This window comes from Pleurodeles waltl, chromosome 1_1 (genome assembly GCF_031143425.1).
Source record: "Pleurodeles waltl isolate 20211129_DDA chromosome 1_1, aPleWal1.hap1.20221129, whole genome shotgun sequence".
In the NCBI taxonomy this organism is placed as follows: Eukaryota; Metazoa; Chordata; class Amphibia; order Caudata; family Salamandridae; genus Pleurodeles; species Pleurodeles waltl.
In genome coordinates this window covers 370,036,239-370,060,005 of record NC_090436.1, presented here as the reverse complement: position 1 = coordinate 370,060,005, position 23,767 = coordinate 370,036,239, and the positions used below count along the sequence as shown (strand labels likewise).

Here is a 23,767-nt window from a genome sequence, read left to right as displayed (position 1 = left end):
GAATCGAGTCTAATTTACCCTCCAGGCTCAGACACTACCTCTTCTAGTAGTGTTATCCGCAGCTCACCATTTAATTGTTGCTGTTTTAATAAATACAAGTTTACTCGTATAACAACAAATCGCAGGTGAATGCTCTCCGTTAATGGCATTAATAGCTCCTAACTGCGCTGTACAAATAGGGACCAAAATGAAAATTAGGGTAAACGAGTGGAAAATGGCACCTAACACTATTTTATGTCAGATTTAGTGCAACTGATTTTCGTGTTCAAAGTTTTGTACAAACAAGTATTTTACTACGTCATCCTACCGACATGAAACATCAAAGAATGTGGGCTTTCTGCATGCGTACTCCTACTCGATGCGTGCAGTTCTCAGTGGCAGACATACAACGTCGTTAGCTCTCCGAAAGGCTGTTGTACGTATTTAAGTATTTCATTGGTTTCAACCTATCTGTGGTGATTTCACAATTATTGCGTCATTCCGTAAGCCCCAAACCGCCCGGAGTTGACTGACGCCCCACAAAAGCAACTGACACGACAATAACAGTGAAACAGGTGAATGTATCGGTGGTGCCTTAATTTATCTTACTTTATTGATGTTACTTTGGCAGGCTCTCACAATCAGGCGCAAGGTCCTAGTTTCCCGAGACCACCCTAGAGAGGAAGCCTCCCCCCTTCTTTGCGCTACTCACCAGGCTCGCCGTGAGGGACGGTGCCGACTGCCCCAGGGTCTGGCTGCGCATTCGTAACAGATTCGAGGTCTCGGTGGAGATTTGCCATGGCTGCTGCCCAGGTCCGCTTGGAAGCAGGTACCTCCCTGTCAAAGACAACATTTCTTACTTTCCATCATTAGTGAGACAATGCTATTAACATGCACCCATATCAGTTTGATTATAATTTCATTTTACGCATATCAAAAATAACATTGACAATGCATGTAAAATTAATATGCGCGGAGGCAATATTTTAATTCACACTTTTTTTAGTCACTGATCTGATAGCCAGGGCTAAAACACTTTTTTTTTGTTCTTTCATCAAGGAGGCTCCACGTGCCATCATTAGACAGCTGTGTTTTGTCTCACACCTCCATGTAGCACACAGATCCAAAAGATGAAATCACTACAGGGGAAACACCCTTCAGGGAACAACTACAGCATGCCCACTGGTAGCAATGGTTTTTAGCTCAACATCTACAGAAAGAGCACAGTTTTCCGCATCCTCCTGCTTTTTGAGCATTTACATCATCATATTATGATTTTTAGTGCGGCTCGTGATCAGAATGCTTATTTTGGGGTTCAGCGGGTACTCTTTTTAGAGCTACAACATAATGTGTATTTGTAAAGTGCACATGCATCATTGAAGGCTATCTTAATACTATATATTCATTATATATAAATTTTGACCAATTTTATGTTGCTATTTTGAGAAAGCTGCAGTCCAGGGATAAATAAATATTAGATATAACTGAGGGAGACTGTGGTTGAAACATTATGATCAACAATAGAATAGCTCAAGCATAGGTTATATTTGTCAGGACCTTTCTAATTTGTAACAGATACACTACCTTGTTCGGTTCTAATGCCAATACTTTTTACAAGTGTCACAGAGTTCATCTCAGGAATACCCTCAGCAATCCATGAATATATGTGAACAACCTACCAATTTTGAGGAGAGAGCTAACGACTATCTTGTTCACTAAAGCATTCAGCCAGGAAATATAATGGGGACCCACAACTACCACAATGTGTTCCCACAAGTCACAAGAGAGTCTGCAAAGTGTACCACTGGCATCAATCTACAAGATAATTCCTTGAGCATCAACTCCATGGTCCATGAACAACAAAAACATAGAACAGTAGTATTGTAGACAATAAGACACAAAGCTAGCCACCTGAGATGCCTTCAAAATGAAAGTAAACAAATAGCCAAAAGACAACCTACATACTGTGCTACAAACTCTTAAATAAATAAATGAAACACAATTCAAGCTCCTAAGTTGATAGTGATGCTTTATTGGGAGCTCATGCACCAAATAAAGTGTACCGTGCCATATTTTTTAAGACCCTACCGTGAGGCGTTTAGCTGTAATGTGTGAAGTCTATACATTGTACAAATCATCCCAATTGTCCTCATACTAATCCAACTGTGCAGTAACGAGTACTGTTACTACAGTCTTCCAGTTCTGTGGTAAGATTGGCTCTTTTATTAGAGAAGCGATTGAGAGCAAAATTCCATCTGCGATCAATACAGTATTTGTGGTTTAGTGTCTGGAGTAGCATCCAACATGACTTACAGCATCCTGACTGATTTTAGGACATTTAATCAATGTTTCGTTTAGATCATCTGAAGAACGTTCAGTTAAGAACCACACTTCACCTATTATAACATCAATAAACTCCTATTGAGTACCATCTGCCTAGACCTAAAAGCCAACAGTCAAGGGTCCCAGGATGTCAGAGAACACCGTCATACTTTTGTAAGAACATGAAATCCAAAATACGGTGGGCTCCAGTATTCTTTGTATTGTCTAAATCCTTTATTATTTAATTAACAGTGTATGGGTCACCACTAGATGCATGCATTTTACAGACCTAACCTCAAACTCTTGATGGCGAAAAGTTTTAGCAGAAGGCAGATATACCTAACTGTAGGGAGAGAATTCATTCTTGGTTTTTGGAAAATGCATCAAAGGTGAAAGGGATATATTTAAATAATCAATAAATCATTACAATTTTCTTCCTTTTGTCATATAACAGCAATATCATGAAGCGAATATCCACCTCAGGTGACAAAAAGATTTCTCAAAATTACCCTGAGACCCTTCTCACTGACCTCCAGAAGGACGTGTCCAAACTGTTAGGTATGGAAGCCTCTGTAGGCAGATGAATTATATACATTCAGAACAGGTGCTTTTTGTTACCTATGTGAAGTACCGATCAGAGGCACCTTCGTGTATTCCTTTCAGAGTCATGCCTTGATCACAAAGTCTGTTGTTTGGGATGGGCAGGTCGTTTGTTTATTTAATTTTAATTATTTTCTTACATTTTCAATTTCTAATTACAGGCAAACAAAGTGAGAACACACAGATAGCAAATAACATTGGTCATGGACCCAGATAAGTTGCAGGATGAGTTCAGTGTACATCAGATAATGAGTACTGTAGTTTATGAGATGGTTACACATGGTCCTTGTAGTGTCTAAAGTTGAGTGGTGTACTGTGTTCCTTTGGGAAATCCCCAACAAACTAAGTAGGGGAGGTGAAGTTGAACTCGGAGTGGCTAGTTGTTGGGAGGGGGAAGCAGCAGTTATACTGGGAGGGGGGGGGGGGGGACAGTTTGTTGGGTGAACAGTTATTGTAGGGGTTGTGTAGGCTCATGTTGATGAGTCACGAAGCAGGCATCCTAGCAATGTTGCGAGTGGGACAGACTGGGTGCCTGAAATAGCACCTGAGGAAGAGAAGGAGTGGCAGATTGTGATGTCTCATAATTGAAGTGTGCAAATAGTGTGGCCCACTGGGGGTGAAGTTGGGTGTTTCCGGAGATGGCTTATCTCTTTGTATTGGAGGGCATCCACCTCCACTATGCCTCACTTGGGTACATCACCAGGCCAAGCAGATTTTGGGATGGGGAGGTAGTGGGCGAGCACTAGTGCATCGTTAGGGTGTGCATCGCAAGTAGAAGTGCTAATGATGCAAAACGGGTCCGCACTTGCTGCTGTTTAGTGCGTTTGAATATGCCTAGGGAGATGGCCTCCCATGTGTAGAGGTCTGCAAGCTCTCTGACTGTTGGTAGTGTGGAATGAACTAAATGCCAGTGGCTGCGAATGGATGGGCAGGACCAGAACATGTGGATGAAATCTGCCCTCTGAGCCAGGCAACAGGGACAGTTTGATGGAGCATTTGGAAGTAGGCGGTGTATGCATGTTGGAGTAAAGTATGCCCTGTGCAGTATGAAGAGCTGTATGTTTTTGAAGCATGAGTGCGTAATACCATCTTGGGGGACCGCAGTGCTGTGTCCCATTCTTTGTCTCGTAGTTCCCTCCAAAAATCATCCTCCGATTGTTGATGGAGAGTGGTCAGTGGGGCATGTATAAGTTCACTTGTTGCTCTGTATAGCCACATGATTAGGTGACGACAGACCCCCAACAACAAGATGGAGTGTAGCACTGAGTGTGTGGGGGGCTCCCCCTCTGTTATGCCCCAGTGTGATTGACAGGTGCGGACCAATCAAGTATGGAGAAGGAATGGTCCAGTTGGTAGGTCATTCTCCTCCACCAACTGTGCAAAGAGGAGGAGATGACCACCTTTGAAGAGACTTCCTACTGTGTGGATTGAGTTGTCTGACCATGTTCTCAGTTCCCTGGCAGTATAGCATCCATGGTGGTGGGGCAGCCTGACAAGGGGGAACAACTGGGTGTATAATTAGGTGTTGCGGGACAGTCGGTGTATCTGGGCTACACACCGCTGAGCCAACACCACTTGCAATGACCAGCTATGTGGGAATTGTGGCTTTTCTAGAAGGAATCCTCGTAACAGTGGTATTGGAGCCTGTCCTTGGGTGTCAGTGGCTTTCCTCAGATTGCAGCCCACTGACCAGTGAGAGAGCCATTGAAGCTGAGCTGCTAGAAAGCAAGCCGCAGAGGAAAGAGCCCCCAGGCCTCCCCGGTGGGTTGGTAATTGTAGTTTGGCATGGGCAACTCAGTGGTTGCCAGTGTCTCAGATTAGTGCAGTAAGGAGTGTTTTGTTCTGGAAAAAAGGAGCAGGGAGGTACAAGTGGGAGGTTTGTAAAGTAATAAAGCAAGCATGGCAGACTAATAATCTTTGCCAAAGCCACCCTGCCATTGGGGGCTAGTGGTAGGGTTTGCCAGAAGCATACCTGGGAGCGGATCTCGCTTGGAGCTCGGCAGTAGTTGCTGTCGAAGAGGTCAGCAGGAGAGTGAATCAGATGGACCTCAAGGTATTGAACTGCCTGTGGACACCAGCAAAGATGGGAGTCTCGGAGTGCCAGGTCGCATGGCAGTTTCCCTGGGTATAGTTGCCCTGGGTACAGTGGGTAGACCGCAGACATTACCCAGGTGACTCAAAGCCCAGAGGCAGAAGCAAAGTCCTCCAGTATGCGTTGGACCAGGGTAAGGTCTATGGTGATGTCTCAGACATATAAAAGTAGATCGGCATAGAGGGAAACCACATGGACTCCATCTGTCAGAGGTATGCCCCAGTCCTCCCCACTTGCAGAAAGCCAAAGAGCTAGGGGCTCCATAGTGATTGCAAATAACAGGGGAGAAAGTGGGCACCCCTGCATTGTGCCCCGGCCAATTGGGAATGGTGCTGATATTGTATTGTATTGTAATAGTATTTATATAGCGCTTACTACCCCTGACGAGGTGTCGAAGTGCTTTTTGGCAAGTAGCTTAACTGAAGCAGATGGGTTGGTGTATAGGAGTCTATAGGGTTGGTGTATAGGAGTCTCATATACCCTGGTAGTTTAGGACCGACTTCCACACAATGTAGAACCTCAAATAGATAAATCCAGGTCAGGTTGTCAAAAGCCTTTTCTAAATCTAGGACAAGGCAGGCAGAATGAGGGTAACAGTCTTGGATTTGATCCAGCATATGGAACAGGTGGTGAATGTTGTGGGAGGTGTTATGCCCTAGTACAAATCCATTTTGGTCAGAGATGAACGAGATCCAGGAAGATTTGGGAGCACATATCCACTAGGATTTTGCCAAGTATTTTATAATCTGAGTCTGGTATGGCTATAGGCCTGTATGAGGCCAAACTCGTACGATTTCTATCCGTCTTCAGGATGGAAACTAGCAAGGAATCTCGTTGTGTGCGGGTGAGCTCCCTGGTAAGCTGTGCTTCCTTGTATAAATTCACAAGGTGAGGCACAAGTAAAGACGAGAAGGTGCTGTAGTATTATATTGGTATGCCGTCTAGGCTCAGTGTTTTGTTCCAGGCAAGGTCTGGAACTGCCTGCATGACATACATAACCATGATGGCCTCATCAAGGGTGAGTCTGGTAGGGGCCTGAATAGTTGGGAAGCGGACGTGCATGGGATAGGTCTCTGGTGTTACAGCGGGGGGCAGCAGGAGGGTGTATAATGCAGAGTAATAGTCTGAAAAAGCCTGCAGGATGTCTGAGTGTACACTGTGACACCACTGGGGTTCTCTATCTCAGAGATCAGGGTCCACTGTTCCCTGTCAAGCAACCAGGCTAGGAGTCTGCCAGTTTTATCACCCTCCCTTTGCACTCTAGAGACATAGGCTATGAAGTTATAGTGGTGTAGGTTTTCTAAAAGCGTTGAATAGGTGGTCTTTACCGCTGCCAGTCAAGGGCAGAGTTCTGGACGGCATACGCCTCTTTACTAAGGTCAGCAACTGTGCGCTCTGTTTTGTCTATGTCTTTCTCCAAAACGCATCAGATTCCCACTATCTTTTGAATGCAGACCCCTCTGGTTACTGCCTTGAAGGCGTCCCACTCAAGCACCCTGGAAGAAGCAGTGCCCAAGTTCTCTGCAAAGTAATGTTGAATGTGTTCTTTTTGTTCCTGCTAAAAGGCAGGATCTTCCAGGCAGTATTTGGGGAGTTTCCACGTGGGGACTGGCGGGGGTGGAGCAGTCCACTGGCTGGCTAGTATGAGGGCGTCGTGACTGGATACAACACGTATGAGGTAGTCAGAGCACTGGAGGCAAGGTAAGAGTGCTAGCAAACAAAGGAATATATCCAGTCACACAAAGACTGTGCGTTGTTGAGTGGAAAGAATAGAGGCAATCTGTGGGGTTTAGCGAGCACCATGCATCCATCAATGTTGCGTCCATGTGCAGAAACGTTGTGTCTGTGCCAGCGGGGTATCAGGGTAGTGGGGGGTCCGATCTATCCAGAGTGAGGTCTAGCACACAATTGTAGTCACCTTCCCGTAGGATGTAGCGGCCTTCTTTATCAGTGGGAGAGCTTAGTTCTTGAAATGGGACACCAGGACGGACCATAACAAGACTGTCAAGAAAAGAAGTGAAAAGATTAAAGAAAAAGAAGAAAAATATCAGGTAGGCATGCTGGAACATCAACCATCAAGGATAGAGACGCCCAAACTTGCTGCACAAACCAAACTCTTTCTGATATTTTAGGACAAACCGAGCTTGCAACCAAAAAGTTAATCACTAGCAACGAACAGAGTCTCGCTCCGACATATTAATAAACCATTGTCTAACAAGGTAACCAAAGTGTGCATACCATTTGTGCACATCTCCTGGTCGATTGACCAGCCCACTTCTCAAGGGGGTGGGCAAAGTTAATGAGACAAGTTAGACTAACAGATCATCAATGGGAAGTAAAAGCAGCATCAAAAAATCGAACCACTAGCAGAGAAGATCACCAACAGAGAGTCTCCCACTGATATAATTAAGGAACAATTGACTAACAAGGTATCAAAAGAGTGCATACCACACTGGGGTACATCTCACAGCTGATAACCCTGTCCTCCCTTTTTGCCAATGGGGAAAGTTAATGACTCAAGTCAGACAAAAGGATCCCCAATGGAAACTACAGCAGTCAATTTACAACAGAAGCAGCATGTGAAGACAGATAATTACACAATTCGTGGCCCCCTGGCATGTAGAACGAGGGTCAATCAACTTTTATCTGTGCAACTAACACACAATTTGGGAGTAATAAATGAGGTCCAACAAAAATGGGAAAAGGTCTCAGGAAATTATGCTTGGGAGTAAACCGAGTCTTTAACTCATACAACCATCAACTAGTATTAGAAGCAATATAAATGGATGAAAGCCCCATAAGGAGGGAGCCACAAATTGTTCTGATGACCAAGGTGAACTAACTAAAACTATCTTTATGCCGAAATATACATCTCGAGGAAGCAGCACTAGGTTAAACAGGTCAAGCATATATCTCCTAATGCAAGATATCCTGTCTTTACACCATTATAGCTTGGAAGACTTTATCAGAATTCGAAATTACCAACTCTTTTCCAAACACAGAATCTACCCAGTCACCTAGAGAACCACTGTGCATGTGAAGGAAATTCTAAATGAAAAGTCGGCACTTGTGCTATGAAGTAAGTTAGAATTAGAATCAAGGAGCTGGAACACCCCCCCATATCTTGAATAACATCAGACAATAGGATAGTTCAAATCTAGCAACCAAAAGAATATCAAAGGGTACAAACTGCGTAATCAACTCAACAACGAAGAATAATCTCACAATTCAACTTAATCTTGTAGTTAACAAAATAACTACAGCATTTTCACATTCGAGCCGGCAAACAAAGATCAAGACTGGGCTGGATTGCTTCCACAATTACATAAGAAATATAAACTATTCCTAACAAATAGTAGAGGCACACTGAGGGAGCACAGCCAATTTAGCAGGAATATATAATGATGTAATGAAATGCGAGGGGGCAGGGATTATCTTCAATCAGCCTGAAACACTTACATTTATAAAAACTGGCGACATTTGTAAAATGGGAAATGAACCTGCAGCCAATCTCAGAATATCATTAAACACATCAACCAGGAACTAAAACAAACTACTTTGATAGACCTTCAGAAGGACGACCAATCTTCATTACAACAAATTGAAAGAAGTGACAACCGCACATAACATCGAACACCCGGGCATGTAAGGGAGTTAAAATTCATGGTCTCAGTATTGGTGATCACCCTAAGACAATCCTTCTTATCAATGTTTACCCAAGTCCTCATAGAGTAGACAAGAAATCTATAGTAGAAGTCGTCTGTGAAGCAGTGGAGGAGCGAATCTGAAGGTTTGCGCATATGTTTGACAGGAGAATTTAATATGAATAATCTTGTCTACCGAAAGAGGACAATGATTAACTGTTTGCACACCTTTAAACTTTACTTTCTATACCCCTTTCAAACATCTACAAGACTGTTGAAAAAAACCTTTTTGTACATTTAGGGGGTATATCAACTTTGGATCATACGTTTGTGAGTATCCTCCTCTTAACTTCTCAAGGACCTCACAGTACACTGCGAACACACAGAAAGTTATCACTATTTATCGAGAATGAAATTTCAACTTGTGTCGTATATGAAGAAATAGCTAAATGTACTGGGAGCCTCAGTGAGGGAAGAAAACTACTCACTTCTAAAGGTTAAAGTGGAGTTAAGCCTGTTTTTTCAATTTTAATGTATGGAGAAACGTGTGGCCTACAAAATGTCCATGATGAGACTACAATGGAATAATATCTTCAGGTAAACTGGGATACAATAACAGACTCCATATTTAACAACAAACAAGGAAACGAAGGCTACCAAAAAACCCATGGTTGACTAACAAGTTAAAGATAAGTAAGCCAGTGTAAAGAGAAGCTGAAAAAAAAACTTAAGAAGGATAAAAACAACAATGTGGCCGAGCAATATTTAAAAACCTCAAAAATTTTAAGTCTATCGGTCCTTATTTGTGCATTCAAGGTGAAATATATGGAATCTGAATGGAAATACATGCACTCCGTGCAAGGTCAATGCAATCAGGCTAAATTTTGGAAATATGTTAATTCACCAAATAATAAAAACTGCAATAGAGGGAATGGCATCCTTATTGCAAATTGGGTCATGTATGTTCATGAACTCTTTCTGTATAGGACTGCGCAAGAGGAATGCACTCAGGAATACACAACCGAACAGAATAAGTATTATGGGAACAGTCTGATTGTCTCAGGTGATATCCACAAAGTTCTCTGCTCCATTAGAGAAAACGGGGCCCCAGGCCAAATGGCTTGCTGTGTTCCCTCTTCAGAGCAGACAGAGTTTGGGTAAACTTTCTGACCCCTCTCTTCCAGTAATGCGTGCAGTCTTCTCAAGTCCCGCATTGTGGAAAGGTTATTTGCACCTAATAATACAAAAAAGGTGACCATCTAAATCAAGTAAATTATCAATTAACTGGGCTACTGGACGTTGGGGCAAAGTCCTATGCAAAAATGCTTACTGAACAAATTAGAGGAATTGGCTACTGGTGGAAATCTAATAACTACTTATAACACAGGATTTAGGCAAAAAACAACTACAATAGACAGAATAGTGGCATTGCTGTCAGAAATTGGGTAACTAGATGAGGGGGCGTAAAACTCTACTCAAGCAGCAACCAAAATTCTTGTCAAGGTGAAGTCACAAACAAACCCAAATTAACCTGTGCTCATCCCTCTGGTAGCATGGCACAGAGATATCAGGCTTAACTTAGATGCAACATGCAGCACTTCAAACAGTAATAAAGTGAAAACACAACACAAGAAAAATCCCACACCAATGTAGAAAATCAGAGCAACATTTAATAAATAATTGAAGACCACAATGACAAACATACAAGCAGTAGAACCGGAGATAAACAATTTTAAAGATTTAAGTGAAAATAACATTAAAAAAAATCACAAATCACCAACTGTGGCTCCCTGGTCACGCTAGACTGGCACAAAGTTACAAGTTCAAGCCAGCTGTGAGGAAGAGCAGGCCAGCCACCAGAACCAAGTTAATACCACTGAATACCTTAAATCCAGGCTGTAACCAGCTGTGGATGATGTGTTGTGCAGCCTAGTTGATGTGAGGTCCTCGTCGGAGATACATTGTGCAAAGTCACTTCAGAGGAGCAGGGAGGCTGCGTTGCGACATCCTGTGTCATTGTTGAGGAAGCCATTGACAAGGGGGCTTGCAATATGAAGTCCTGCATCGAGGATACGGTGCACACTGGCTGGTTCCGAAGAAGCTGTGGGGCTTGGTAGGCACAGTCCTGCATCGTCATTGAGACTGCCGTCGATGAGCTGCTTTCAATGTGAGGGCCTGCGTTGGTGAACATGATAGCAGTGGTGCTGATGAGGCTGAGAAGGAGAGTGAAGTCCTGGTGCTGGAAAAATCCATGCAGCAGAGGAAATGCATTGGTCCTGCTCGGGGTTGTACCACGAGGCAGAAGAGATATGCTGGTTCTGCTGGGTCCACAGATAGGCTGGCAGAGCACATTCAAGTCCACTTCCAAGGGTCCAAGACTGAGGTGGCACCACAGGATTGGTCCATGTCAGAGTAAACAGGTCTAGAAATGTGCTGAAGAGTTGGTGTCTGAGTTCCCATACTTATACCTGGTGTCCACTTTGAAGTGGCAGAAGCTTGTAGAGGACTCCACTCCCAAGAGATGCTTGCAATTTCCTGCCTCCCTCTACTAGCCCCAGATTGCCTGGGGTCACAAACGTTTAGTGTCAAACCATTTTTGAGCGTGATTAGGCAGCGCCTTTACAATGTGTAAGTGTAGTAGGTGACACTTCCTCCCCCTCAAACTCAGAGAGGCCCATCCTGCCAACACCTAGCTTCCCTTTGTCTCATTGTCTGGAAGCAATACAAAGATGATCTGCAAACTACACCTAGTCATGTAACCAAAGATACAGGCAGCAGACACCAAATGGTTGGGACAAGAAAATGCCATCTTAATAAAAATGTTATTTTCAGAATTGTGATTACATATCTGACTTTTCTAGCGGATGTGGCAAAGGCCCTGTGCGTACGAAAAATGAATGTGTCCTTGTTTTAATGTAACTGGTGTTCATGTGAAGCGCTCCAATACCACCAGGTTGATTTCGCACTATATGAAACTGCAAACATAAAAGAGGGCTTTTAATTGTAAATCTTTATACACTAAACTTGACGTGTCTACCTGCCCCCATATGGAAGTTATAGTTTATTGATTGTAATAAGGTAGTTTCAGTATTCTCCTATAGGACAGGTAGACCTTGCAGTAGTGAAAAATACATTTAGGAGTTCTGCACCACTAGGACATGTAAACCTCAAAAGTGCATGTCCTACTTTTTAACTGCATTGCACCCTACTCCCCGAGCTGTTTAGGGCCTACCCTAGGGCTGACTTACATGTAATAAAAAGGGAGGTTCTGGGCCTGGCAAAACATTTATTTTGCAATGTCAACCTGGCACACACAGGCTGCAGTGGCAGACATCAGACATATTTAGAAAAGCTACTTAAGTAGGTCGTACAATCAGTGCTGCAGGCCCACTAGTAGCATTTATTTTAGAGGCCCTGGGTACATGTGGTACCACTCTCTTAGAGAATTACAAGTAAATTTGTCATTGGGGTATAAGGTAATTCTACCATGTTTAGGGCATAACCTAATTCTACCATGTTTTGGGCAGAGACCACAAGCACTTTAGCACTAGTTAACTGTGGTAAGGTGCACAGAGTCCCAAAGCCAACAAAAATGACATCAGCAAAAACAGAGGGGTAAAGGCAAAATAAGGTTGGGGGAAGACCACCCTGAGGGTGACAGATCTAACAATCACTCTTCAATGAATGGCCACCTGTCTCTTTCTACATGATTCGTGCATTACTGAGCAGCCTTCAAAGGGGTTCAGTGAAATATCTTGTGGGCGAAGCTTGCAAAATAGGGCATACCATCCACCCTCTTCAAAGAAATGATCTTACTTTACGCCAACATATGAATGTGCATCAAACCAAGCCATGGAAACTATATCAGAGGCTGGATCCCTACCAATCAGGGCTTAAAATAGGGCTGTGTGCTAGTCCTAATGTTATTTTATCATACACAGTGTATATAGGTAGTGCTTTGACCAAAACTAACATTTTCTCACCAAGAATTGGCTTTCGTAGGCTACAGATTATACAGCATGCAGATGATCTGGTCATCCGATTATACAGTATGCAGATGATCGGGTATCCCAGATTACACAAACATTGGTGTGCAGCGTGCTCTTATTGAGTTAAATAAATACCATTTAAGGAATACGTTGGTGGTTAATGCAGACAAAACAAAGGTGAATGGTTTCGAGAGATATAAGAACATATCAAAGATCACTGGTGTCTAAGCAGCATAAAATAACTTGCACTACAAAACATAACAATCACGGTGTCTGGATGATGGAAAGATGAAAAACAAATCTACAGTTAAAACATATTACAGATAAACCACATCGTTGATATTTGCATTGTCCAAATTAAACAGCTCCCTACACAGCTCATCAGTGGAACCCATCATAAGATACTCAAGCTAAGCTGCTTCCGATGGTTGCATATGGTCACCAAGCCTAGCTAGCAACATTTTCCCCACTGCTAGACAAGAATCAATGCACTGTCTCTAGACTGTTATTCCATTTATCAAAATATGCTCCACAATCTCTGATGAACCTGCAGTTTGGTTTGAGGAGGCAAGACTTTGAATCTAAGGCCGACTTTATCAAATATTATCACTCAGTCTAAATATCAAATTAATGAACTCTCAAGACAGCCTTACAGGTAATTTTTAAAGAGGAAGACAATTCCTGGTTCTCATATCTAGCTAACACTTTTAACGATCTACATTTGATTGTTGACAACTTGAATGTTCCTTCCATTTCTTACCCGGCCATAAACAACATTTTGAAAAAAACAGGTAAACGTGCTGCCACGAAAGGCTGATCTGGAAAGCTTACAATCCAGTTTCAAAATCAAATGAAGGAAGGAAAATGCAGTTTGTTCCCCAGAAAATGTGTTACACACATGTGGCGGCCGGCAGTTTTAATAGGGAGGCGGGCGGGCAGAAAGCACACTCACACTTTCACACACACGCATGCACATCTATTAACAACACTCATCAACATTCAAACATAGACGCACCAAACATTCATTGAAAACTATCATATACACACACACACACACACACACACACACACACACACACTTACCTTCAGCCTCGGAGGTCCCAGGAGGGTTGGGACTGCTGCCTTCCCTCATTGGCTGACCTTAGATCAGCCAATGAGGGAAGGCAGCAGCCCCAGCTTCGTCACAGAGTGGGATGGGGTTAGTAAGACTGCTGATCCCTCCCCACTCTGTGACTAAGTGTCACTGATTGACACTTTCCCTGGGCGCTTCAGGGCTTAAACCTGAAGCTCCCAGGTCAAAGTCAATGGGTGACGCTTCCCTCATCACCTGGGGGAGGGCCTCGAGGCACCTTTGCTGAGCCGAGGAGGTCACGCCCATAGGAGCTGTGACCTCTTCAGCCCAGCAAAGTTCAGCTCAGGCAGCCAGGAGTCTGCACAAATTGCGCATGTCTGCTCCTGGCTGCCTGACCTGAACATGAAGAGTGTTTGTCAGGCTGACCTTTGCTCAGCCTGACAGACACGCTTCATGAGGGGCAAAAGAGGGGGGGGGGGGGGGTGTGGCCCCTCCACCCTAAAGGGTGGGCCACGCCTGGTTATACAATACCATTTTTAAACCGGATCTCTCAGACGCCATAAAAAAACTACATTCTGGCTCTGGCTCCAAGACAGCCATGCTTTGAAAGGCCTTTAAGGCCTATATGCGAGGTGTCTGCATATCTAAGCATGCAGGAGTTTTGAAGAGCATTTGTGATGACTTGCCCTGTGTTGAACAGGAACTGCAGGCCATTGACTCTGCCATAATAGATAATGTTCTGTCCTCAAATCTGCACAGGTGCTCAATTCTGCTTCAGAAGTTGGACGACCTAGCAGACTGAGAACTGGCCTATTTGGGTGAGTATGGCAGTGCATGCCGTTATGGTGAAGGTGAAAGATCCAGCAGCTCCCTTGCACGACTTCTATGCCCCAATTACTAGAACGCCTATATAACTAGTTTCCTCATGGAGGGAGGCATGTCCATTGTAGATAGCACCGGTATAGCCCAGATGTTTCTAACCTACTATCAACAATTGTACCCCACATGATTGTCAAGCAACGTCGAGGCGATTGGTGCATACCTGGCTGAGGTAGCAATAGGTGGGCTCACTGATGGACTGCGACAATTTTTGGCCCCATCACACGTGAGGAAATCACACAGGCAATTGACACCCTAGGAGGATCCAAGGCCCGTGGCCTCACCAGTAACTTTTATAAGCCATTCAAACACTTTCTAGTCCCACGCCTCTCAGAGGTTTATTCTGAAGCCCTTCATGATGGTATTCTCCCACCAACCTTACGTGAAGCAGTTATCACTCTCCTCCTTAAGCCTTGTAGCCCAGCACACCTTTGCACCTCATACATGCCATTGTCCCTCAAGGATGACAACAAAATACTCGCCAAAGTTATTGCGACACTCTTGGCTTTGCTCAAGGAGCAAATTATCTCCCTCCTCCAGATGGGATTTGTGCTTCATGGTTCCGCTGCCATTAACCTCTGCATAATCTTTGCGGTCCTGAATCACATCTCCCCAACTCTCCCAGCTTGCAGTTGCCCTTCTCAAAGCTGGAAAATCATTTGATTCCATGGAATGGTCTTTTTTTAGACCGACACTAACGAAACTGGGAATCCCCAAGATTTTTGTGACCTCATTATGCTTCTATATGCTGGCCCCATGGCTCGGCTCACAGTAAACAATCAACTCACCAACACCTTCCCTGTCCCTAGAGGCACCTGTCAGGGTTGTCCCCTCACCTCTTTGTCTTTTATTATAGCCCAGGATCCCCGTGATTCGCTATTAGCAGGAATGACACATGCAAAGAGGACTGAGATTTCACAAAGGAGCACTCCTGGCATCTGTTTACACCAAAGATATTCACCTATTTGTACACCCTACCCCCCATGCACGACTCCCCCTCACCCCCCCCCCCAATTATCTGAGAAATAATACAGTATGGATCTCTCTCCAGTCTCTCCATAAACTGTAATAAATCAGAGCTTTTCTATCTCACAGACGCCACTGTTCCATACGCCCTGCGATACCCTCTTTGCTGCTGCATTGAGTCCCCCTAAATACCTTGGTATCGTTATCCACAGGCAGAAGGAAGAGGTAATATGTCAAAACTATGGCCTTGCAGTTGTCAAACTCATGGATCTGGCTGCCATTGTCCACTGTGCCATTGCGGGGCGAATTGCCATCATTAAGATGGTAGTGCTCCCAACCTTTCTTTATTTATTCTTAAACATTCCAATAGAAATGCCCACTTCTTTAAAACACTGTGCAGCCTTCTGACCCTTCTGATATGGGCAGGACGATGTCTCAAAATCAAGTGGGAAATGCTGACTCTCTCATATTGCAAGGGTAGTTTTGGTGTGCTAGATTTTCAATTGTACTATCTGTGGTCACAATGCCACTTCTCTGACCACTGGCCTAACCGAGACACCAGACTTCCTTACTTGAAACCAAAGCAGGACTAGAAGGAGCAGCTCCAACTATCTTGGCTCCTTCCCCAGGAGCTACCTCGTGAGCCCTCAGATTTACATATCTTTTCCACGACATGCTGGGCAGGGTCTAAACTTTGCAGGTATCTAGGGACTGACCTCCTGTATTCCCCAGAAATCCCCCTCCTAAATAACCCATGGCTCCCAATGACCCAGGAGATATTGGTACACCGCACTTTTTTGTCGCACCGACTGCACACAGTGGGGGACCTATTCACAAATGGCAGAGTAGACCCCGACCACCGCATTTGGGGCCTCTGTGGACATATCCTACATGGACAAATTTCTCTGCCTCCGCCTCCACAACACTCTCCGCAAAAAGCTATCTGCTTACTCTGGGGAACCGCCTGAATTTCCCCCCCTCACCTTAGTGATATCAACCACTGACACTACCAAGCTGATCTCCCGCCTCCATCACTCCTGTTTAGCGCTCAAACAAGCGTGTGCACTCACATCAGGTGGGAGTGGGAGCGAAATTTGCGGTAACCAATCCCTGACAGGACTTGGCAGTACTGCTGCACACAAACCAAATTAGTGTCCACCAACAGTAGGCACATACTGCTTCACTATAAGTAACTTCATCGAACATGCATTACTCCTGTGGCATTATCATGTTTTGATCTCTAGTGTTCACACCGTTGCCCCAAATGTACGGCTGATAATGCTGATTTTGTACATTTAACTTGGAACTGCACTTTTATACATGCATATTGGGGTCCTTCATTTGCTTTAATTTCTACTACATTGGAGCAGACATTTGATCCTGATCCACTCATGGGATTTTTGGGGTATGTCAAACCACTGAGTCCGGGACTCCATTGATTTACCGCTATGGCTCTACCACTAGCCAAATGGCAAATAGCAGTCCTGTGGGCAGTAGCAGAACACCCACTACCGATGACTGGCTGAAAGACATGGCGTACTGTGATACCTCTAGTGAACTGTATGCATCCTTGCAGCCGCCAACTTCTAGGCCAGAAGACATTTGCCCCCCCTCATACCTACCAGATGAAACTGTTGACTAGTGCACCTGAACTCTACTCTTATGTCGGATGCACGCTCATTTGACCAATGTATTTCTCTTTCTGGTATTGCTCACCCCCACCCCTGTTGCCTCCCTTGCTCCTGATTTTGTCACGCTCATGACCACCCTCCCTCCCCCTTAGATTACTACTTAATTGACTAGGCATGTGTACACACTTCTGCATTATTCTGTATGTGTCCATGGATGTGATGTATGCAAAGGTATCCTTCTCAGATTGATGCAGCACTGTTGGTTGTCTATTGGAGAAAACAAACACATAAAAAGGAGATGAAATTGAAGGTATATTTAAAAGAGGCTTTAAATATGGAGCGTAGAAACAGTATCTTTGGAGTGATACTTATGGTTCTTCCTTTTAATGAATTTAAAAAGAACTGGAAGATACTCTACGACTTTAAAGTGTAGGTTCTGACTATAGGAGAGAATCCATGCTACACTTTTGTGCTGCTGTCTGCTATTCCTCCCACCATGTCACACTTTACTAAAACCGACGCTGATAAAACACAAGATAGTAACATGCAAAGACGCCTTGGCCTTCAGTTTGACAATTAGCAATCCAGTGGAACTATCCAGGTTTGGTAAATGTATAAATATGATACTTAATAGTTTTATATCCTGGATTTAATACGAAGCACAAAAGAGGCCTCTGGTTTCTTCAACAAAAAGGTGACCTGCGGACAATTGATTTCAGTAAAGATTTATGGTGTCATTTATGAAATATAAGAATTTATGAGGCATTTTTAATATTTGACTTTAAAATATATTTTTGTGCAAAACCTATGTTGTGATTAATGGAATGCAAAACGATTAAATCATTTTAATAACCTAAATCGAAAATTAATTTTATTCTATTTCTAAGACAGTCTTATATTATAATTTTACACTTAATGTATAATCTATTTTTCGTACACATTTAGTACCAATTGTAAGTAATTAAAACAATAAATAAACCATGAACTATTAGATACACCTTCTGTTTCTATATTTCTCATGATTAACAACATTGCTCCAGAGGGGCAGTGTGTTCTTGGTTCATAACCTTCAGCAATTACGATAATTCAATCTTCACAATAGCTTTGTTTGGACAGTTAATGTGAATATCTATCACTTTATCCATTATTTGCTGCCTGCTTCCTGTCTTGGATCTCAATTGAACACAGTAGATAAAGGAATGCAACTATTTCTCTAGCATAGCTATGTGAAATGATCACCATAATATCATGTCAAAGCTATTACAGACACGCTAAATCTATTGCCTAAATCTATTGCACCTGGTGCATTGTGGAGGTACAGGTATATTCAACGTAAGGCATTTTTCTACTAGCGTGCTGAGCTTTGTGACTAAAATATAGATGGTGTTAGATGATAGGGGATTCAGAAAGCAGTCTCTAAAAGGATTCAGAGGGCATGCTCCTTGAAGCATCATTCTTCCCTTTTGAGTTTGCTTGATGCTTTGATTGCCATCCAACGTCATTGGAGCCATGATGTCTTACCCGGTCAGCCTGTGCTGCTTGTTCCCCACTGTTGTCACTGTTTTCTAGTAAGACAGGTGCCATGTACTCTTCTATGCACTTTTGACTGTTTTCTAGCTGAGCAGGAAGTATGTACTCTGTATTGCACTTTATTTACACATGTTATGTACTTTAGGTTTGAGTACACTGTTTAAGGATCTAGATACCTAAGTGCGAATGCACTGTTTCTTGCTGCTCTCAAGGTTGCCTACTATGATTGCTTGTTTTGTATTTATTCATCTGACCTACAATCTGATTAAAGGTTTTCACGCCCTGCCTCAGTTTCCTGCCACAGATAGCCCTGAAATGGATAGGAAACAATCTTCGGGACGGCTCCAGTACATAATGGGTTCTTTACTTAATCGTTCTGTCCCAGTGTCCGACCAGAGACAGCCTTTCAAATAACGGTGGTTGTAACACGTGGTATTTGTGTAGCGTAGTTATACAGAATTACCAAAACATTCAGTGAGATAACACAGAAATATGCAACAAGAGTAATTCTAAGTTTAGAGCTATTTCTTAGCGCAAAAATGCTCCCGAGAACTGGAACTTGAGGGGTTTTGCGCAGAAGGATTAACACCCACCCACCTTCTCTTTCAAGGAAGCTCCAAGGTACACAAGAACCATTGCTCTCCCTCTCTCTTCAACCACCTTTCCCCCCAGATGAGTGACCTGTGAAACCCAGGGTGTCTGTCGATATTCTTTAAGTACAGAATATTCTTAAATATTTTCAAAGTCTGTGCTGACAACACTCCCTGGTATGAACAGCATCTTATGATTCTGGGATACACTGCACATAATGATGTGACCTAGGTGTACCACTTGAATTCAAGACATTGGAACAGAGGTAACATCAGGTTATGCCCTTAGTTTGATGATGTTATATAAAGGTCTCTATCAGTCAGATGGATATCAAGGGATTGTAAGACTTACCTAAATGTTAGATATGGTTTCATTTGATTTCTGATTTGCTCAAATTGATGACATATCTATTTCTGTTTTTCATTTTATTTCATCTGACTTTTGCTAACATCTGAATGATGTTGCTAATATCCTGATACAACTAACGATGCTGTAGGTATTGCCTATCAATTCCTAGAATATTAGAGTATATATATATATATATATATATATATATATATATATATATATATATATATATATATATATATATATATATCAAAAAATCTATATAGCGCTACTCACCTGTGAGGGTCTCAAGGCGCTGGTGGGGAGGGGGGGGGGGGGGGGGAGATCACTGTTCTAATAGCCATGTCTTGAGGTTTTTTTTCTGAAGGGCAGGAGGTCTTGGGTCTTGCGAAGGTTGGTGGGGAGGGAGTTCCAGGCCTTGGGGGCGAGATAGTAGAAGGATCTGCCTCCTGTGGAGGTGTGTTGGATGCGGGGGACTGTGGCGAGTGTGAGGTCGGCTGATCGGAGGTGGCGGGTGGGAGTGTGGAAGTTTACTCTTTCGTTGAGGTAGGTTGGGCCGGTGTTGTGGAGGGATTTGTGTGCATGGATGAGGATTTTGAAGGTGATCCTTTTGTCTATGGGGAGCCAGTGAAGAGATTTGAGGTTTTTTGAGATTTGTTCATGGCGGGGGAGGTACATGATGAGGCACGCGGCTGTGTTCTGGATTCTCTGGAGTTTGCGCTCGAGTTTGAGTGTGTTGCTGGCGTAGAGGGCGTTACCGTAGTCTAACCTGCTGCTGATTAGTGCATGAGTGACGGTCTTTCTGGTCTCTGTGGGAATCCATTTGAAGGTTTTTTTCAGAATGCACAGTGTGTTGAAACAGGAGGAGGTGACGGCATTGATTTGCTGGATCAATGAGAGGGAGGGGTCCATATGATGCCAAGGTTGCGTGCGTGGTTTGCGGGGGTAGGTGTGGGGCCTAGGGAGGTGGGCCACCAGGAGGTGTCCCATATGGTTTTGTGGGGGGCAAAAATTATGATCTCGGTTTTGTTGGAGTTGAGCTTGAGGTGGTTAGCTGTCATCGAGGCGGAGGTGTCAAGGAGTGCAGCCTGGAGGTTGGTTTTGGTGGTAGTAGAGTTGCGGGTGAGGTAGAAGATGAGTTGGGTGTCATCTGCGTAGGAGAGGATGGTGATTCTGTGTGGTTGGAGGATGTTGGCTAGTGGGATCATATAAATGTTGAAGAGTGTGGGGCTGAGGGAGGATCCTTGGGGGACTCCGCAGATGATTTTGGTGGCAGTGGATTGGAAGGGTGGGAGGCGGACTTTTTGGGTTCTATCGGTGAGGAAGGAGGTGAGCCAGTCTAGGGCTTTGTGTCGAATTCCAGAGTTGTGGAGGCGTGTACGGAGTGTTTGGTGGCAGACTGTGTCTAAGGCTGCGGGGAGGTCCAGGAGTATGACTGCGACGGTCTTGCCTTTGTCGACTTTGGTTCTGATGTTGTCTGTGCATGCGATGAGAGTGGTTTCCATGCAATGGTTCTTGCGGAACCCAGATTGGGAGGGCTCGAGTGTGTGGTTTTCCTCGAGGAAGTGGGATAGACGGGCATTCACTAGTTTCTCAGCGACCTTAGCAGGGAAAGGGAGGAGAGAGATGGGGCGGTAGTTGGAGAGTGCAGTGACTTCTGCGTGCTTCCAGGGGTCTGGGAAGGTGGTGGTGTCGAATGAGCTGTTGATTATGTCTCGAAGTTTGGGGGCGATGGTTGGGCTGGCTTTGTTGTAGATCCGATGGGGGCAGGGGGCAGAGGGTGATTCAGAGTGGATGGAATTCATTGTTTTTTCTGTTTCTTCATCGGTGGTTGGGGCCCAGATGGTAAGGAGGCTGGGGGGGCGTAAAGGGGGTCTATCTTGGACGAGTAGGGGGGTGTGTGGTGGGTGTGTGTGGTATGAAGCTGTTGTGTATGTCCAGGATTTTGCGGCGGAAGTGGTTTGAGAGGGAGTTGCAGAGTGTTTGTGTGTGCATGGGGTCTGGGTTGCTGGCTTTGGGTTTGGAGAGCTCTTTGATGACGATAAAGAGTTCTTTGCTGTTTTGGGAGTTGTTGTCTATGCATTCATTGTAGTGTGCTCTTTTGGTGGTGCGTATGAGTTGGTGGTGGTTGCGAGTGGAGGTTTTGAGGGTGGAGAAGTTTGTGGTGGAGGGTTCTTGTCGCCAGGCTTTCTCCGCTTTGCAGAATTTGCGCTTGGAATCTTGGAGTTCAGCAGTGAACCATGAGGCGTTCTCGATGTTGCGGGTGGTAATGTTTTTTCTGAGGGGCCAACAATCTGCGCAGGTGGTGATCCATTTTGTGAGGTTATGTGCCGCAGTGTTGGGGTCGTTGGTGTTAGGGGTGTGTTCCGTGCCAGTTGGGAGTGCAGGCATTCTGTGGGGATCTTGTCCCACATGCGGTAGGGGGTGGTGGGTTGGTGGTGGTGTGGCGAAGGAGAAGTGGACGCAGTGGTGGTCGGTCCAGAGGTGTTCGGTGGTGTGGGTGTAGGTTATTTGTTGGCTCGAAGTGAAGATTGCATCAAGTGTGTGTCCTGCTGAGTGAGTGGGTGCTGTGACCAGTTGCTTGAGTCCGAGGTTGGTGAGGTTGTCTAGGAGGGAAGAGGAGTTGTGGTCGTGGGGGTTCTCCAGGTGAAAGTTGAAATCACCGAGGAGGATGTAGTCTGTGGAGATGAGGGTGTGCGGGCTGATGGTGTCAGCAATGGTGACACAGAAGGGGGGGCGTGGCCCTGGGGGTCTGTATACGAGTGTACCTCTGAGGGTGGTGTTGTTGTTTATGTGGATTAGGAAGTGCATGTGTTCTGCATTGTTGTGGGTGTTGGTGGTGACCTTAATGGTGTCTTTGTGCAGGATGGCGATGCCACCTCCTGGTTTGTTAAGGCGATCTTTGTGTTGGAGTTTGTAGCCCTCAGGCTATATATATATATATATATATATAAATAATATAGTGGCAGTCATAGTTAGGACCTAGTTTCTATAGAAAAAGTGTTTGTTTTGCTAATAACTTTGGCACCATTTGATGAATCTTCACAAAACTTTCCCAAAAAAAGTACAACGCTCACTTCAGCGTCTCTTTGGAAAGTTTCAGAGTATTCCCTCAAACGGGGGCTGAGAAAAGGGGGGTGGAGGCTTGAAACGCTTTTTTACTGTGTATTTTTCCATACGGATTTGTGATCAGGAATAGTGCCCGAACCACTGGGCAGAATTACACCAAATTTGGCAGAAATGTAGCTCTTGGTCCAGAAAGCAAACTTTTTGTTATTTGGTGTAAATCTGTTTAGTAGTTTTTGAGACAGTCAAGAAAATTCAAATTTGTATATATAGGGACATAAAAACTCTGTGAACCCTCCTGATCTTGTGCTGAGATCTGATTGGCTGCAGACACTTCAACAAGGAAGTGTTGGCAGCCATCTTGGGACTCTGCATCAGCTGAGTTCTAGAAAATAGGATTATAAAAGAGAAAAGGAGTCAGGGTAGGGACACCCTGACCCCTTAGCTCTGCTGCTGGAGGGGTCCCAGAGGTACCCCTCATGAACCCCAGAACAAAAAACCATTACATTATTTTTTTTTTTGCGGGGAATTGTGACAGAGCCACAGATCTGGTGAAAAAAAAAATAAAAAAAAATAAATAAAAAAAAAAAGAACACAAGCGGGTCAGGTCCTGGGGCATGTTAAAAATAAGGAGGGGGTGCATGGGGCCTCCCTCCGTGCTTACTGAAGCCCCGGGGACTGTCACCTCCCTGGGGTGAATATTACATTGAATGCATGCCATAGCGCACTGGGGACCACCACCTCCCTGGGACAAAATGCTTTTATTTAAGTAGGAGGGTCCTGTGGACCCCCCTGTGCCCAAGGGACCACCACCTATCCAGGGTAAATACACAGAGAAATGCAGGGGGCATTCCTTCTCCCCCACAGCCCAGGGGCCACCACCTTCCCGGGGCAAACACAGAATTAAATGCAGGGGGCACCCACCTGCGCCCTCATCCCTGCAGCCCTGGGGACCACCACCTCCCTTGGGTAATCATAAAAGAAATATTGGGGGGTCGCCCCACTCCCTCCTTCCCTCTCCCCCAGCCATGGTGACTGCCACCTCCGCAGGGCAAACA

General features: G+C 44.4%; 1 protein-coding gene across 3 annotated transcripts in view; it reads right to left on the bottom strand.

Annotated features, from left to right (window-relative positions):
- The window catches only part of MAST4 (microtubule associated serine/threonine kinase family member 4), a 1,720,607-nt gene that overhangs the window by 1,050,476 nt on the left and 646,364 nt on the right, over nucleotides 1–23,767 (bottom strand). For all 3 annotated transcript variants that reach the window (XM_069222961.1, XM_069222970.1, XM_069222979.1), the window contains exon 3: nucleotides 692–816. In XM_069222961.1, coding sequence (XP_069079062.1) covers nucleotides 692–816 — 125 coding nt within the window. The remainder of the gene's footprint in view (nucleotides 1–691; nucleotides 817–23,767) is intronic.